An 18635-nucleotide genomic window follows, 5' to 3' on the forward strand; every position below is an offset into this window, starting at 1 on the left:
GATTGTTCTCTGGTTCAGTTCAAAATTACGATCAGTGGATGAATAAAGGGGTTCTCCCTATAAACAGGTGTGATGAATGGGTGTGGTAGAAGTCGAATTCTTGGCCATAGATGGCGCCACTGGAAAATAAGAACAGTCTCACCCCTCGTCTTAATTTTCTACGACAACAACTAATTCGTAAATCCTTATCTTTCGGAACTCAGAACGATAAAGGGGAAATTTCTACTATGCAAATTTACTACCAATAATTTACAACCACTATTACGAATTTATGCTACCCGTGGCCACCTTGTCGGTGAATGGTTAATTTTAAAATCTTAAAAAAAGATATTAATTTGTACCAAATGATTTGCGCCAAATATTTTACATTTTACAACAGTCGTTGAACAGCCGACCCAATTTCGATTTACGACTATCAATGTTCAACGCCGTTGCCTTGTTATTTTGAACCCAATCCAGAAGACAAGGGGACACCTGGATCAAGTATCGGTACAAATGTTGCCTTCGTGGAGGACTTTTCTGATAGAATTTGCGTTGCATGGAGGAGAAAACCACGAAAACCTCTCGCGGTTAGTTTGACGGCAAGGGGACTTTAATCCATGATCCGTCTACCACTGAGGATATTAAACGTCAGCACTGAGGTAAGTGCAAGTGGGATGTGAAATTCGTATCGATCAGCCATCGCTGGGATTCGAACCCTGTTCACCTGATTGGCAGGCGAACGCTCTATCCCATGAGGTATCACGGCTCGATTTATGCAGAAAGACGATAACACATTCTTTAGATTCATAAGTTTATTCTTTTAATAAAATAACAATACTCATAAAATATGGAATTATTTCTTAAACATGCAATTCAAGCTGCTTCCAGATTTAAGAACTCACAGACGATAATAAAAATAAGGTGCGTTTATAGATGATACCTGGCAGGAATCTTCCCTTCGAAAGATGAAGTCATTTTCCGGAAACATCTTTTTTTGTTCTAAAGAAAGGCCTTTAGTTACATAATTTACTCTTATAAAGACATTTTTTTTTAGTTCTCAAATAACCGCTTATTATCCGTAATTAGGTTTCTGTGTTTCATTACTTTCTTTTCTTCCGCTTGTCAAAAAATAAAAACGTCACGCCACAAAATCAATTACGACTTTTTGTGAAATATTTTCCTTTTTATTTTTTATAGAAACTGGAATAGGTTTACTTATGTGTCATTCGTAAAATTTCAATTCGTGTCATAAGAATCAGAGTTTAGATAGTATACTTACGTCTTATTATAATTGGGATTGCGGATGTATTAACCTGTTTTCTACATTTATTCGTTGGGCAGAGGCAGATGAGGCTATACAGCTCTCAATTCAAGGTCTATTTTTTTCTTCAAAATATTGAAATGCTAGCAAATTTAGAGCTTAATAACTTTCTCACTTCATTATGTCACAACAATTTGTTTGCATTTTGAAATTTTTTTTTCAGTGTATAAAAATTCATGATTTATTTGAGTGATTCACCTGAATATCTAGGTTCATTGAAGTCCCTTTTTCTATACTTATGTTGGAGTGCCATAAGGGGGTTCTCTGGCATAGCCGCCTTCCCATCAGGTTAACCATGAGTGGTTTTCCTCTCCATGTAAAGCAAAAGTGGGTTAGTCCCCTCAAAAAGTTTTCCACGTAGGCGAATTCCTCGAAATATTTCGAATATATTCCTCGAAATTACAAGGCTAAGGAGGCATTTTATAAGAATGTTTTGCATTTCCAGACTTTTATATATCTTTAAAATATTTCCTAAACGTGAATTCAGAAAAAAAGTCGAAAATTAACGTTAAAGCCAGATAAAATTAAAAACGTAATCAAACACTAGTAAGGAAAGCGGGACTGCAAAACATCAAAAATCAGTTTGATTGACTTATGAAACTGTCATAGTAGTCTCTTTCTCCGGTCACAGGACAGGCTATGATGTTTTTAATTCTTCTTTCCTTATTGATTAGCTTGATTTCGATGGCGTTTTTGTTCCTGCTTTGTTTAAATATTAACTGCATCTGTATGCTTTTTTGTTGTCATATTTAATAAGGACTCTAAAAATACATATTAAGGGTTTTAATAACGAAATCACCCTGTATTTGCATATTTTGTACCGAATTTAATGCGATTCATGGAATTTATTTTGTAGAGAAATAAATCACCCGAAAGGGTAGATAGTGTAAGGTTTCTCCTGAAGGACACATCTGAAAATAGCGCTTGGTATTTTCATCCAATATAACCATAATTTTACATTCGTTGAATCCAAAAGGGATGGATTTTAGAGAGTAAAATCAATGATTTGTGAACGTAGTTTATGAATAATCTCAATGAAGGTCTCAAAGATCAGTTATGAAATCTCAAAAATTCCAGAGTGTAAAAAAAAATGTCGATTAAAATAAGTGAAATTCATATTCCTATATTTTGACTTCCGAAATAGTATTCGAAAATGTCTTGTTGAAATAGTATTCGAATTCGAAATGTTTAAAATTTGCAAAAGGAAATATTCAGACAACGTTAAGCGCACAAACCGAACTTACAGACATAAGAAAAAGAAGTAACTTTTTTTTTTCTAGTATAACAGTCAAACGTGAGAACTTGAAAATAATAAAATTAGTTCAAAACCAGGTGTCAACAAGCGTTCGAAATCTCTAAAGAATTAGTACCCACTTTCAGGAGCATTTTTTTAAATTCCATGTTATGAGATTTTATATTATTTTATAACCGTCGTTGAACAGCAGACACAATTTTTTGGGTTCACGACTACTGCTATTCAGCTCTATACCCTTGTTATTTTGAACCCAATCCAGAAGACCAGGGAACTCTTGTATAAAATATTGAGAGAAAATTGCCTTCTTGAGGACTTTTTGATGAAGCAAACTTGCATTTGCGTTACATGGAGAGGAAGACCACGAGAATCTCCCACGGTTAGCCTGTCGGAAAGGGAACTCTAACCCATGATCCGTCTACCTCTGAGGATATTTTATGTCAGCACTGTGGTCGGTGCAAAACGGGTGCAAAATTCCTCCTGAAAATTTTTCTAAAATTATCTAAATGTATATAGTTCTTAAATTTTAATTTTTAATTATATAATTCATTATTTTCTTTCAAATGATGCCAAAATTAGGAAAATTGGTTCATTAATAAAAAAAAAAGAATTATAGACTTTGAAGAACACATGAGCCGTCTTTTCTAGTAACGCATTTTTGAGTCTAGCTGCAGAATGCTCCCTCCCTCTATAGTTGTTTTGTTAAAAAAAAATTAAGAAAAAATTCAGTCCTTTTTCCATCATTGTACCTTGTTCCATAAAATTTTTTACAGTGGTAACTAATGTATTATTCTGTCTCTTATAAATTTGATTTAAAGTCATTTTTCACACCGCTACTAGTGTATGATTCGAAAGCTAATATAAAGATAAAGCTTGCAAAATGCTGAGAAGAATACCAAAAATTCTGCAAGCTTTAGTTATAACGGTGTACCACTCAATAAAATATTTTGCAAAAAGCTTGCTCAGCCTTGCGAGCTATTGCGACTTTTTAAAGGTAAAAAAAACAGTATGTTCTTGAAAATCTTGAAAATTCTAGCCTCCCACTATTTAGACATTTTTCTTGAGGAAGTAAACATTTTTATACATTTCAAGTAAAAAAAAGTACAAAATGAAAGATATATTTTATCCATTTCTGATATTAAAATAGAAAAATCCTTTCATTCTTATTTTTAAAGAGTTATGCGTGGGCAGTATTATCCTACTCCTTACAAAAGAAAATTCTGGCCTTTTTAAGCTTCTTTCTGCACACTTTAAAAGAGCGAGTTTTTTATTGATCTATAATACTTCCCTTTCTTGACAAAAATCGTTATTCAGGATGAAGTCTAAATATTTTGCTCTTTATTTTAATTTTCATTTATTTTCGCGCGTTTTGAAAACTGTAGTCAAAAGCAATCTACTCCAGATATGTATTTTAAACGGTTTATCAGAGGGAAATGTGAATTTTATAATACTACAGTCTAACCTCGTTAACCCGAAATCGGCGGGACTATAATTTTAAATTAACCGAATTTCGTCTTATCCGATACATCACGAAAACAATTTATTGCGTACTATTAATGCATGTTATGTAATTCATTAATATATGCAAACAATACTATTATGAACCAAACAAATTAAAATAAGCATGAAAGTTGTAATTACTTTATTAAACTATTTTATTTTAACTATTTTATTTATTTGTCCATCTGTTACTTCTAACAAAGATAGGGATAGCATTCCTCAAAATGTATGATTAGGATTTTATTCACGTGCTTATTATTTGTGCTGTGTACAGTTTCTTTTCACGTTAAGCGATAATCAGCTTGAAAATTTCACGTCAAACATTATAATTATAATATTACAACCGTTGTTGAACAGTCGACCCGATTTTTGGGTTTACATTTACTAATGTTCAGCTCCGTAGCCTCGTCATTTTGAACCCAATCCAGAAGACAACGAAACTCCTGGATCAAGTATTGGGAGTAATTTACCTTCGTGGAGGAATTTTGATGGAACTAACCCGCATTTGCGTTACAAGGAGAGGAAGACCGCGGGAACCTCCCACGGTTAGCCTCATGGCAAAGCTACTCTAACCCATGATCCGTCTACCACTGAGAATATTTCACAGCAGCACTGTTGTCGGAATACGTATCTACCAGCCATTGCCGGGGTTCGAACCCGGTTCACCTTATCGGAAGGCAAACGCTCTATCCCCTGAGCCATCGCGGTTCTCATGCAAATATAATAATAATTGATTGTCGACTCACGGGGACCAAACAGGTGTTTCATGTTAAGCAGTTTCCCGTTAGTGAGGTTCAATTGTATTTCTAATTTGAGATTAAATTTGTTTATAACGACCATTCCAATTGCTATATAGTGTTTTGTTGTTATAGCGGACATTTACTGTACACTAAATTTTTTTTTGTGTGGTTGATAGGGTCTGCATAAGAAATCAGCACAAAAGTTCACGGATAGCTATAAAAAACAGTTTTCGCAGCACAATTAAAAATTATTATTTTTATGCGATAGATAGGGACCGCGTAAAAAAATATTGCGTAGAGTCATTGAGAGCTGTGAAACCCCCACCGTTTGCTCCCCCTCAGAGGGCTGATCGTACATCATTGGCTGTGGTCAGTAAGCGGGTGGGTGATCCTGCGTAGGGACCGAGGGTGCGTGGTATCGGTCCTCGTTAAACTGTTCTACCGTAAAGGGTTCGACTTCACGCGCAGGTCGCCGGGTTACCAAATCATTGGACCCATCCCTTGCGTAGAGGATCAAAATTGTGATGGCATGTCATCGGATCATCCTCAAGGATGTTTCCCAGACTGTCGCCAGTAGCCCATTGTGCAGCTCTAGTGTGACGTAGATTAAGAACGAACCACTGTCTGCTATTTAGTTCAACATCGTAGTATTAGTTTCTAAGGAAATTACCTTCCTCATTGCTTTCAGGGCTAAAGAGAATAGAAGGGCTGGTTCACTCCTTTGAAGTAGCTCTCGCCTCGCCAATCCTCCATTTTTCTCTAGTGACGTCACTTTGGCGTAAAGCTCGCACTTTTACTTTAAGAACTCAGCTTTCGGCCTTACTAGCTCTAACTAATATTGGAGCATTTCTTTTTGCGAGATATTCTAAGACATTTGTTATTTTCTGTAATGACTTTCCTCAGTTTTTGCAGTGAATTAACAAGAATTTAAAACTGTTATCGAAACGCCAGTTTACGCGATTGCAACTTGAAAAAAATTTGATAGAAAAACAAAAGGAGAAAATATAATTTTCCGCGTGTTCTCTAAAGTAAATGAACAACTATGTAAAGAGTGGATTTCGAAATGACACAGTTAATATAAAACAGCAATACGTTTATTCTGTCGTTAAGAACTTTTGTAAAAATTCATTATCTAAATAGAAACCGCCTCGTTACTTCAAAAAGAAAGGCAGGTGAAAAAAATTAAAAAATGGATAAAGTCAAAGAAAATTAAAATGTAAATAAAAAGTATGAATAAAATATATAGTATATAGTTGGAATTCTCCTAATTTCATAAAATATTTTTTAATGCAGTTATTCTAAATATTCATGATTTTTTTTAAAAATTATATTCTCTTAAATTTAAATATCTATAAATTATATCATCGTAAATTTCAATATCTATAAACAATTGTAAAATTTCTAATGTCATTATGAACCCAAATTATTATTTTGTTTCAGTAATTAGCGTTTAAGGTTGATGTTTCCTAATGATTAAGTATGAACAAATTGCTATTAACGGCATATTTTAAAATCAGGGATTCTAAATTTAACTCAACTTATTGTTATAAAAGAATATGTTGATAAAAAAAAGTGTCGATATATGTTTTCATTTTTCTTAATAATTAAAGTTAAAACTGAACTTTTTAAAATAAAGTATTTATAGTGTCATTTTCGCCAACTAGTAAAACATTTTTATAAGTTTAAAATGGTTTTTTTTGTTGATATAATGGCCAAGAAAGTTTTTTTGAACTACGTTTATGAACGGAAATGATGTGTTAATTACGTAAAGTTTGAAAGCTAATAACCAGAAAAAGTCTAACTTATTTTTACAAAGAGAAAGATGCAAAGTTATCATAATATCTTTGCTTGCGATCTTCCGAGATCCGTGGACAGTGACGTCATGAGGAGGGAAACCGTAGCTTCAGCTCTAACTAGGGAAACTAGGGAAGTGTGACTCGCCAATTTTGAAATAAACTAGTGGGATGTATGCCTTATGACGAACAATTTTAGGGGGCAACATTCGTTTCGGCCCATAGAAGGTCTTGTGAGAGATAAAAAATAATTCAATATATGGAAAAATCGGTATTTTATTAGTTCAATGCAGACTATTAGTTATTGTAATTGTCTCATAATCCAATTAATTTGTAATTAATTGGATAATTAATTAATTTTTTAATTAATAAATTAATCAGAAATTATTAATTAATTAATTGATTTGCAATTACATACTCCAATTAATTTGGAAAGTTTTTTGAAAAAAAAAGTTAAAAAAATTTGATGTCAATTTTTTTTTTTTCAAATTAACCTAACAGGTTTTTCTGAAAAACTGCAGATACATAAAATTTTCAAAATCAATTTTAACAATAAATATGCATTATATAGTACGTGAAAGTAATTAATTACAAATTAATTGGAGTATGAGACAATTACAATAACTAATAGTCTGCATTAAAGTAATAAAATACCGATTTTTCTATACATTGAATTATTTTTTATCTCTCACAGAACCTTCTATGAGCCGAAACAAATGTTGCCCCCCAAAATTATTCCTCATAAGGCATACATCCCACTAGTTTATTTCAAAATTGGCGAGTCACACCTCCCTAGTTTCCCTTGTCAGAGCGGAGTGAACTAGCCCTTCTATTCTCTTTAGCCCTGCATTGCTTTGCCCTTATCAGAGATTATGTCTAGAAATAAAATAAAAATCCTAAAAATTTATATCTAAATAGAAAAAATTTTAATTCTATTCAAGCTTTGAAATAAATCTTGCCTTAACAGTCCAGGAATGTGAAATCGCCTTTAATTAATATTAGATTTAAAACACACGTAACATTCTTTCGTATGAAATCACTTTACTTAGCGAACTTGTCGCTTGAGCAGATTAGAAACGAATAAAAAAAGCAAACTTCCTCGATTTATTCGTTCAAACAAAGCGTGAGGACTAGTCGCCAACTATCTCATTAACAACTCAGCGACCTAATGAGACACGGCAGTCTCGTTTCAGGAAGACTAACACGATGTCCTTCGATGTTTATTTGCGATCAATGAATTTTTCTAATTGCAAGTTTCATTTATTTACAGAATAATTTCATTTATTCAGAATAAATGTACAGAATAACATTATTCATGTAACAAAATAAATTTCATTTATTCATTTATTATCTTATGCGTTTAACAATTAAATTATGCGATTAGAGAATTCAATACATATATAATGTAATTGGCTGACGCAATTGTTTTGCAAAGTGATGAAATACGTGTCAAAAATCGAAAAAACTAAATGGTTGATAAAACCTACAATTGTTTTTTTGATAACTTAGTCAATTATATTCCAATTCGATATTAGAATCTTCATATATCTATAATCATCGTTGAACAGCCGATCCAATTTTCGGGTTTACGACAGCAAATTTTCAACTCCGTAGCCTTGTAATTTTGAACTCAATCCAGAAGACAAAGAAACTACTGGATCAAGTATTGGGAGAAATTTACCTTCGTGGAGGATTTTTTGATGGAACTAACCAGCACCTCCTAGAAAAGAGTAGGCCTCTGCACGGGTTACCATAAATATCCTTTAGTAGTCCAAACGTAATGACATATTTCATATTTTCAACCACTGCGCAGCTTAGTACTCCGAACGTAATGACATCTTTCTTATTTTTCATCTACTGCTCAGTTAACTTCGTCGCATCGGACTACTTAATTGATCCGTGCTGAGGCCTTCCTTCTTTTAGGAGGTGTTGAACTAACCCACATTTGCGTTACATGGAGAGGAAAAGCACGAAAAGCTCCTACTGTTAACCTGACGGCAAGGGAACTCTAACCTATGATCCGTCAACCACAGAGGATATTTTATGTCAGCACTGTGGTTGATTCGAGCCTTCGCTGGGATTCGAACCCGGTTTAACTCATTGGAAAGTAAACGCTCACACCCCTAAGGCACTACGGCTCAACGTTATGATTATTAACAGTTTTTTTAAATCATTTGAAATTTTAATAAAGTGGTCGCATGTCTTAAAAAGTCGCCAGTGTTAAGCAGTACAACTGACCAGCAGCGGAAGTGACCTCAACCGCAACATTTATCAGGTGAAATGATTTGAAATGATTTCAACCATAATCTTGTCTTTAAAACACGGATAACCTGCTGCATTTAAATGGAACGATATTCGTTTATTCTGAGACATTTCAGTCATTGTTTACAGATTTAAACCTAATAGAATTATACAGTTTCTGGAATATAGCTTATAGAATTAAACGCAGACGCTTGAGCCAAGTATTGGGGTAATTTTTAATTGGTGTTGTTTAAATTAAATTGATGACAGTTTGTCGTGAGCACAATTCATCGCGGAGTCAAATTATCTTGGGCACGTCGTAAGTACAATTCGTCGCAAGTACAAATTATCGCAAGCACAAGACCACGACAACCTCCCATGGTTAGTCTAAAGGCAATCGGACTCTAACCCATGATCCGTCTACCACTGAGGATATTTCACTTCAGCACTGTGGTCGGTGCAAGCTGGATGCGGAATTCGTATCGACTGGGATTCAAACCCGGTTCACTTTATTGAGAGGCGAACGCTCTATCTACTGAGCTATCGGGGCTCAGAACCTCCATATACCACACAAAAAATTGCACAAAAAAAAGACAGCACAAAAAACAGGTTCGACTGTATTTTTAAGAGGACACCTCTAGGGAGGAATTTTTCCCGAGAAATTCTGTATCATCTTCCATTGGTATTTTAGAGAAAAGTTCTGGTAAACGTAGTGTAAACCATGAAGCATAAAAATTGCGAAATTTTTTTTAATTTTAAATATCAAGCTTATTACCGCACAATTATTTCTCCAACGCGTAAGCTTGGATAAGCCACTATCCATTTTGCACAAATATTTTTCAGCATTTGAAATTTCATGTTTTAACCCCAGGCTTATTTAAACTTACTTTTTCTTAATGAATTGTCTATTCCTTCGTAGTTAAATTATTCCATTTCAGTTAATTAATTACGTACAGTGTTCTTAAGAAAAAGGACCACTCTGAACAAGTTTTGATCTAATGATCAGATCTTCACGTTCTACGACTCCATTCAATTGGGGTGATCTCAAATATGCTAATTAATTAGTGTAGACGATATTTTAATTTACGAAATCAGACAACAAAACGCACTTTTTCTGAATAAACATAAGTTTTTTTTCCGACGGATTCGGATTTCTGGCCTCCGAAACATAGGGGTAGCCGCAATTTGGAAAATATGGTCCTCATAGTTCTGTCAGGAAAGCGATCCAAAGTTTGGACTCCATAATGTTAATTTTATTCTTTACGTGCTTCGCCATATCTCGAGAAATTTTTAAGCGAATTGTAAAATTTTTGCACAGAATTACAAAATTCGTTTATCCAAAGATAATTCCATGCAAAACATAAAATTTTAGTAAATATTCATTATTTTTATTATTTTATTTAATAATAGTCAAAAAGTTTTTGAAATGTAAGTCATATAAATTTTTACACCATTTTAAATTATCTTTAATTATTCGTTAATAAATTATCATTTCAAATTTTGTTATTTCACATTGCAAAATTTAAGCGAAATCGGTTACATAGTTTCTGAGAAATTAAATTTTAAATGTACCACTTTTTAGAAATTCGAGTTCTCACATTCTACCGATTTCACAAAATTTTTTTTTATTTTGCCATGTTAAAATAGATACTTCAAAAGATGTAAAAAATTTTGAACCTTAACAATTCAAAATTATTTTAACTATTACTAAATAAAACAATAAATGTCTACTGAAATTTATTTTTTGCGTGGAATTATCTTTGGATTAACGAATTTTATAACTGTATGCAAACATTTATCAATTTTCTTAAAAAGTGTTCGAAATATGGCGGAAAACGCAAAAAGTTAAATTAACATTTAAGCGGTCAAAGCTCTTAACAGCTCTCTTGACCCAAACCATTAGCACAATATTACCCAAACTGCGGCTACCCCTTTATATTTTGGAGGGTCAGATATCTGAATTCGTCGAAAAAAAGGCATGTTTATTCAGAGAAAGTACGTTTTTGTGTCTGATTTCGTTACTTAAAATATCGCCTGCACTTATAATAAAAATCGTCTGCAAATATTTATTATAAGTTAATTTTTATATGAAATTATCTTTGGTTAAATGAATTTTATGATAGTGAGCTAACATTTTTGAATTCATTTAAAAAGTTCTCGAGATATGCTGTAATACGCAAAAAGTAAAATTAACATTACAGGTACCAAGCTTTATACCGTTCTCCTGACCAAACTATTGGGGCCATATTTCCCAAATTGTAACAACCCCTTATGTTTTGGGGGTTTTGAATCCAAATTTTGAATTCAAATCTGAATCCGCTGAATAATAGTCATGTTTATTCAGAGAAAGTACGTTTTTCTGTCTAATTTCATAACTTAAAACATCACCTGCACTTGTTAATTAGCATATGAGATTATCCCCTCGAATCGATCATTAGACCAAAAGTTATTCAAGGCGGTTTATTTTATTGGCGTACTGTACATGAAAGGAGATTTGTCACAAAGGTGTAACTTTATCCATTAAAGTCTGTTTTTTTTTTTTTTGTCATGACTCAAAAAAAAAAAAAAAAATTCTGTCAAAACATGATTTTTTTTAAAACTTATTGAATATTTTCTTCTTTTAGCTACTACTTGATTTTTGAAAAAAAAAATTGCTTGACGTGAAAACAATCCTTTTTTCAAATTCTCGCAGTCAGAGATGGTTGTTTATTAATAGGTATCCTGTCAGAGCAATGAATAAATAATAATAAGAAAGAAGATGCTCACGTAAAGGTGGGCCAGGTAGCTGACAAGATAAACTTCTCGGCCTACCATCGGGCGGCTGATAGGTCCATGGATAAATAAGAGCATCTGATAACGAACCGGTGGATGCTCCCAAGTCCACTTTATTCGGACTCCACCGATAACGAACTTTCCTCCAAATGGAAGGAAGTGCCAGGCCCAAACGGCCCGGACTGCTATCTCGACGGCCCGTGGCCATACCCTTCCTCAGAACCATCCAGGGAAGACTGCCATACAGATTGAAGACGTGAATCCTCCCACGCCACCTTCCTGTTGCCATGGTGATGGGCAGAGGAGGGCGTTCGTGTCGTTTCTTGTAGACCCCCATTTTCTGTTCGAATTGCAATGTATTGGAGGGGGGGGGGATGGGTGAGGGACCTAGATAATCTACCTGTGTGTGTGCTTGGAGGAGAAACCACCTACGAAATATTCTTGTGGGAAGGTATTCAGTGCTAAATAGACAAAAGAGGGGGGGGGGTAGCGTGGGATTTTGAAATTAGAAATGCTTTTGTTGGGTTGGCCTTTTGGTTTAGGAAGGAAAATTTGCAAGCAAGCTTTGCGCACGAGTTTTGAGATTCAATAGATGCGAGGAAATGAGTTATTAAGCTGATTTTTAAAATTAAAGAAATAAATAAATAAACAAAACCATTTGTTTGCCCTAAAATGTTGAGTTTTTAATATATTAGTATTACGTAGAAAAAAACAACAACATCGAATATGAATTTATTTTGTTCTCTAAATCTGGTTAGAAATATGTCGGAAAAAGAAATGCTTGACTTTCGAAGTGTGGATGTTACAATCGTCGGTTGAAAATTCGTCTGCCAGTTACGCACCTGTCTTCGTTTAAAATACACCTCATGTTCACGTTATAATTTTTTTTTTAAAATAAACATGAAACGATGTTGAATATTTCATAATACTGTGAAAATTACTTTATTTCATGCTCGTTTCTTTTTGTCTTTTTTTTTAAATTTTGATTCATTTTAGAAATGTACCTTTTAATATTTACCATTTTTTGGAAAAACGATTCAAAATAAATTCCTTACGTTATAATTATTTTATTTCATCACCGCCGTTTAACAGCCTACCCAGCTTTTTGGGTTTGCTGTGTTTAATTGTTTAGTTCCAGCTAATGTTTAATTCCGTAGCCTTGTAATTTTGAACGCAATCCAGAGGACAAGAGAACTCTTGGATCAAGTATTGGCAGAAATTTGACCTATTGGTGGAACTAACCCTCATTTGCGTTACACGGAGAGGAAAAGCACGAAAAACTCCTACCGTTAATCTGACGGCAAGGGAACTCTAACCCATGATCCGTCTACCATTTAGGATATTTTACGCCAGCACTGAGATCAATATAAGCCTTCGCTAGGATTCGAACCGAGTTCAAATCATTGAAAAGTGAGCGCTCACTCCCCGGCTCAATGTTATGATTATTGACAGTTTTTTTTAAAATATCATTTAAAATTTTTAAAAAGTGGCCACATCTTGCCAGTGTTAAAAATGCTACACTTGACCACATACCAGTAGCAAAATTGACCTTAACAGCAATGCTTAGCAGATAAAGTTTTTTGAAATGATTTCATCTATAATCTTGTCTTTAAAACACGGATTACCTGCTGCATGTAAATGGAACGATATTCATTTATTTTGAGACATTTCAGTCATTGTTTACAGATTTAAACTTAATAGAATTATTCAGTTTTTAGAATATAGTTCGTGAAACTAAACGTAGACGCTTGAGTCAAGTATTGGAATAATTTTTAATTGGTGTTGCTTAAATTAAATTGACGACAGTTTGTAGTGGGCACAGTTCACCGCGGAAACGATTCGTCGTGGGCACAATTCGTCACGAGTACAATATGTCGCTATCATAATTCGTCACTGGCTCAACTCGTCGAAGGGACAATTTATCGCGAGTACAATTTCAATGAGATATATTCATTTACGAAGACAAAACTCTTGCTTGCATTGTCAACGAAATCTAACTAAATATTTAAATTGTGGTCGTTCAAAAGCACCTAAGTGTTAAGTGTTTTACAAGGGATGTGCTAGTTTTTGAGGGTGTGCTAGTACTAAACTAAAATTTATTATTGTGACTAGCCATGATTTCGGGGAGAAGATATATGTTAGTTGTAAAATACTTCTAAATCAGCATTCATCTTGGCCAAATAAAATATTTGTCTTATCATATTTGTCGCAAGAGATATAATATTTATGCCGATTGCTCTTGTTTCTGAAAATATTCCGGATTGTCCAAATTTAGTTTTTAAGCTTAATAATTCTTTAAAATATATTTTTTTAAAATAATTATCATTTGATTTCAGTTCTTGCAGTGATATTTTTCAAATCAAAGTAAGAAAAAGTTACTAAATGTTGCAACCACACTCAAAAATTAAAGACATTTTGGCATTTAATCGCGGCCATTTTAGGTAATGTGATCAGTAAAGTTTCAAACAAAAACGTTTCGAAACAAAATGAAAAACAGACTATTCTGAAGAAAAAAAAGGATTTCTGCAGATGCCATCTCAATGATTCAAACTTTAAATTAAATTAACTTTTAAGGTACAAAAATTGTATGTTTATAATCAGTTAAAAATTACTGAAGAATGAAAAAAATATTTTCTTGCTGTTTAAATGAACAATATTATACGAATAAGATTTAAATTTCTTGGTATTTTTGTTATTTATTTCTGGTTTTAATACGGCCATTTTTAACACGTTATTTTAATAAAGCAATGACCACCAAGTCTTCCTCCCTTCAATTGAAAAATTCTACTACAGTTTTTTTTAAATTTCTGCTGCGCACTTCAAAATGATGCACTTTTGGTTGAATCACACACTACCTTATTTCCCTAAATTACAACATACTGTTAACTGTTAACTTTATTTTACTTTTTTGGATGTTTTGAGAACTTTTGACCTGGAATTTAAGCCGGACACTTGGACAGTTTGCTGTTCCGGGGCCTTTCCTTTCCATGGAGAACTTTTGGTCATTGGTGACCTCTTTTTCTGACACTTCGAAGTCTTGCCCCGAAATTTCATATTGGCTTTAACAGTGAATCCCTTTTGGAATTATTATGATAGATTTTAAATTTTACGAATATCATTTGGGGATGCTGAACTATCTGTTCTGGCACTGGCACATTTTGCGTTCATTTATTAACTTCGTATATTTTACTGTCCCACGTGGTTTAATATACTTGATTTATTGTTTTAAATTTACACGTTATCGAAATTGTGACATTTTCTAATGCGTATCAATCTTTATTAGTTTTGATTTAACTGTAATTTTCTAGTGTTTGTCTCTCACATGGAGCCGGGTCGAAACCATATCCGAAAACTCCTCCGGGGGTAGTTCGGTCACTATTAATCTTTCTGCTAACTTTCACGGTTATCAAACGTCAAAAGGTATTTATTTTATTTTCTTCTTACAAAAACTTGTTGCTATTTAGAAATTTGTTCAAATATATCTGCCCTGAAAATTTATGGAATGCGTATTATGCGAAAATTACGAAAACAGCAACGCAATTGAGTCCGCAATCTGTAGGCAAAGACAATGTATAGTTTGTCTATATTAAGAACTCCCCCAGCCATTCATCTTGAGTGGGGGTGGTGACTATGGTTACGAGATTTAACTATTTCATATAGGGGTGTGGGGTAATTATATAAGACAAACTCGGATCACTAAGAGAAAGGGGATTAAGGTAGAAAGAAGGTCTACTCTTTGAAATGCGCTATGTCTTGTTTCCATAGCAGCTAAAAGCCTTAGACTTCGTAGCGAGGGAGTTCTAACTATAGACAAACTATGCTCTAGGCATGCATTTTGAATAAATTTATGTTTGTTATTACAGACTTTTAGTGTATTTTCTTTAGAGAAACGCGTCTATTTTTAAAGACGGATACATAATTTTGACTCAAATTTTAAGTGGTCATGAAAATGTGGTCATTTCCCATTAAAAAAAAAGCGTACCAAGAAGACGTTTTTTTTTCATTATATTTTTATATAAAAGATACCTTTTGTGTTTGTTTTTCCTAAGTAACACATTTGTTATTGAACTCAGATGTTGAAATTTTGTATCTTCTTCGAAGGCTCACATAATATGATGCTTTCTGTCACAAACTTTCAAAAACTTTTAGTTCAAAACAAACAGAAAAAACTTAATCTCATTCATGACAAATAAGATAAGTTTTTTTCTTATCTTGATTACCTTAACGCTAGTTATTAAAATGGAACAAACTATCAAGAAATTATTAAATAAAGATGAGGCTTAAGCGGAACGCTTCAGCAAACACTTAGAACGATTTTTTTCTTTTAACTGAATTTATAAAGTATATTATAATCGTTTGGTAATTTGTTTCATTTCAGTTCTATAAGATTCTTTAAGGATGTCGTCTGTTAATGAAGGTAAAAGTAAATTAAGATTAATTCGAAGAATTTTTTATTTCTAATTATTTTTCTTTTTCTGTAATTTGTGTTAATGTTGAATAAATTATATGGATGACATATTTTTCAACGAATGGAAGTAAAATTAATAGAAAGCGTTACTAATTTAGATTTTTTTCTCTGTTTTTGGTAGAATTTACTATGTCAAAGAATAAAGTAAACAAAATAAAGATCTAAAATCTAAGATATGAAACCATTAGAAAATTTTCTACATAAATGGGCGGTATGAAAAATTTCGAACTATAATGCGCGCAATCCGATCTTTATTTAACAGAGCTGCTCAAAAGGCAAGTCCCTGCATATTTCCCTCTCTTCTTTTCAGGCGTTCGTGTTATGCAGTTTCTTAAATAAAATTATATACAGTCCCTGGCCAAATTATTAGAAGCAATATAAGATTCTATTCAGAATTTTAATTATCAGGAGATACTATACAGCTTTATTGATTTTACGCAACTGAAACCGGTTTGCATTTGTTTACACTCGTGCATGAATGCGTTAAATCAGAAGATATATAACATAAATCAGACGATATATAACATAAATCAGACGATATATAACATAAATCAGACGATATATAACATAAATCAGACGATATATAACATAAATCAGACGATATATAACATAAATCAGACGATATATAACATAAATCAGACGATATATAACATAAATCAGACGATATATAACATAAATCAGACGATATATAATATAAATCAGACGATAATATAAATTCGACGATACATTATATAAATATAAAATATTTATTATATCAGGTATTATATTAGTATATTGTAATAATCAGACAAAATTATTAGTCGCACTGCAGTTTTTTTAATAATTACATGTTTTGCACTAATTCATATGAAATACTTTTGAACATACATGTAATGGGTTTTTATACAAGAGATTTTTTTATATACTTTCTATTTGTATTTATTTTTATCGTATTGCATTACAATGTTAACCATTTGATACACGAACGTAAACAACTGCAAACCGGTTTCAGAAAACGTAAAAACGGAGAAAAAAAAGTACTCATGCTATCCTATAAATAAGGATAAAGTGCTTATTCCAATTTGAATTCAATAATTTTTATTGATATTGAATACATATAAACTAAAAATCATATCATTCATACTACAAATGTAATCGTACAGAAATAGAATAAATAAAAATACGCCAGAGACACTAAACCACAAACCAAAGAAAGTTAACTATTCATATCTACTAAAGAAATTAAGCGTTTCATTAAGGTGCCACTAGAGGGAGCCTTTTAGAAAAGCATCTTAATGACGTCAGAGGGGATTGTCTTTCAGCATTATCGTTCATAGTTGTTCCAACGCATAAGAAAAACTCATAAAACAATTCCATCCAAATCCGCAAAACAATCAACGAAGCAATTAATATTAAATTCCGCACAAGTAGACGAAGAATAGGAATTTCTTTTTTAATTACGAAAATTAAGTATTTGACGTCAGAAAAATGTTGAGAACTCCCACACACAGCAGTGCGCAAAATAAAAAAAAATGGACCATCTTGAATAACTTTTGATCCTGTGAACGGATCTTCACATTCTAGGACTCAGTCTTAATGGCTGGAGGGAGTGACTTTTCAAATATGCTTATTAATTAGCGCAGACGGTATTTTAAGATATGAAATCAGGCACAAAACTTTTTTTTCGATGAATTCGGATTTCCTACCCAAAAATATCGGGGGTGGCTGCAATTCGGTAAATAGGATCCCCATAGTTTGGTCAAGAGAGCTGTGCAAAGTTTAGATCCCTTAATGCTAATTTTATTTTTTTGCATATTTCGCTGTATCTCGAGAATTTTTTAAGCAAGGTGAAAAAATCTTGCACACAATTATAAAATTCGTTTATCCAAAGATAATGGTCATACAAAAAATACCTTTTAGTAAATATTTATGTGGGGTGACCGAGTGTGAATGAATAGTCCCAATGCAACTCATGCTTGTCGTAAAAGGCGACTAAAATGGACATTCAGTGTTTTGGGGTACACCACAGGCACCTTGCCCCTGGTTGTTATATCAGGGGACTGGCCCCTCTAGGTTGGGAGTTGGGCATAGGGTTGACACCGCTATCCTGTAAAAACTTCTTGTTACGAAATCCTTAGAAGAAAAATAACGGATGACTTCATGGAAACGATTTGGAAAACGAAATGAGAATTGGAAGCTGGAACGTTCTGTCTCTCTGTGGAGCCTTGCATTTGCTGTTAGAACACATGGAATCATACAATATTGATTTGATTGGCATTCAGGAGGTTTGATGGAACATTGAACAAAAGGAATCATACTGTTCTTTTTTTACAGTTGTCACTCCAGAAAACATATTGAGGGCACTGTCTTTATCTTAAGCAAAAGAATACGACACCTGATTTTGAATTTTGAGGCGATCTCTCCGTGTAAGCTCAGAATTAAGGGAAAGTTCTTTTAATTTCAGTATTATCTGTTCTTATGCCCCAACTGAAGATAAAACGCAGGAAGAAAAGGAAATTTTCTGTGAAAAGTTAGACAAAATTTACTACAGTTGTCCAAGATATGATGTAAAAATTATTTTGAGAGA

General features: G+C 33.1%; 1 protein-coding gene across 4 annotated transcripts in view; it reads right to left on the reverse strand.

Moving 5' to 3' along the window:
• LOC107440340 (ankyrin repeat and fibronectin type-III domain-containing protein 1) overlaps positions 1–18635 on the reverse strand; it is a 390356-nt gene that overhangs the window by 141776 nt on the left and 229945 nt on the right. Inside the window, exon 1 of one of the 4 annotated variants that reach the window (XM_087157861.1) lies at positions 11596–11876. The exons of the other annotated variants lie outside the window; for them this stretch is intronic. Within the exon in view, the coding sequence (XP_087013987.1) occupies positions 11596–11827 (232 nt within the window). The 5' untranslated portion in view covers positions 11828–11876. Of the gene's footprint in view, positions 1–11595; positions 11877–18635 lie in introns of those variants that run through there. 4 annotated transcript variants of the gene reach the window in all.

Source organism: Parasteatoda tepidariorum, chromosome 2, assembly GCF_982258835.1.
Source record: "Parasteatoda tepidariorum strain Cologne lab strain chromosome 2, Ptep-v5.0, whole genome shotgun sequence".
Lineage (NCBI taxonomy): Eukaryota > Metazoa > Arthropoda > Arachnida > Araneae > Theridiidae > Parasteatoda > Parasteatoda tepidariorum.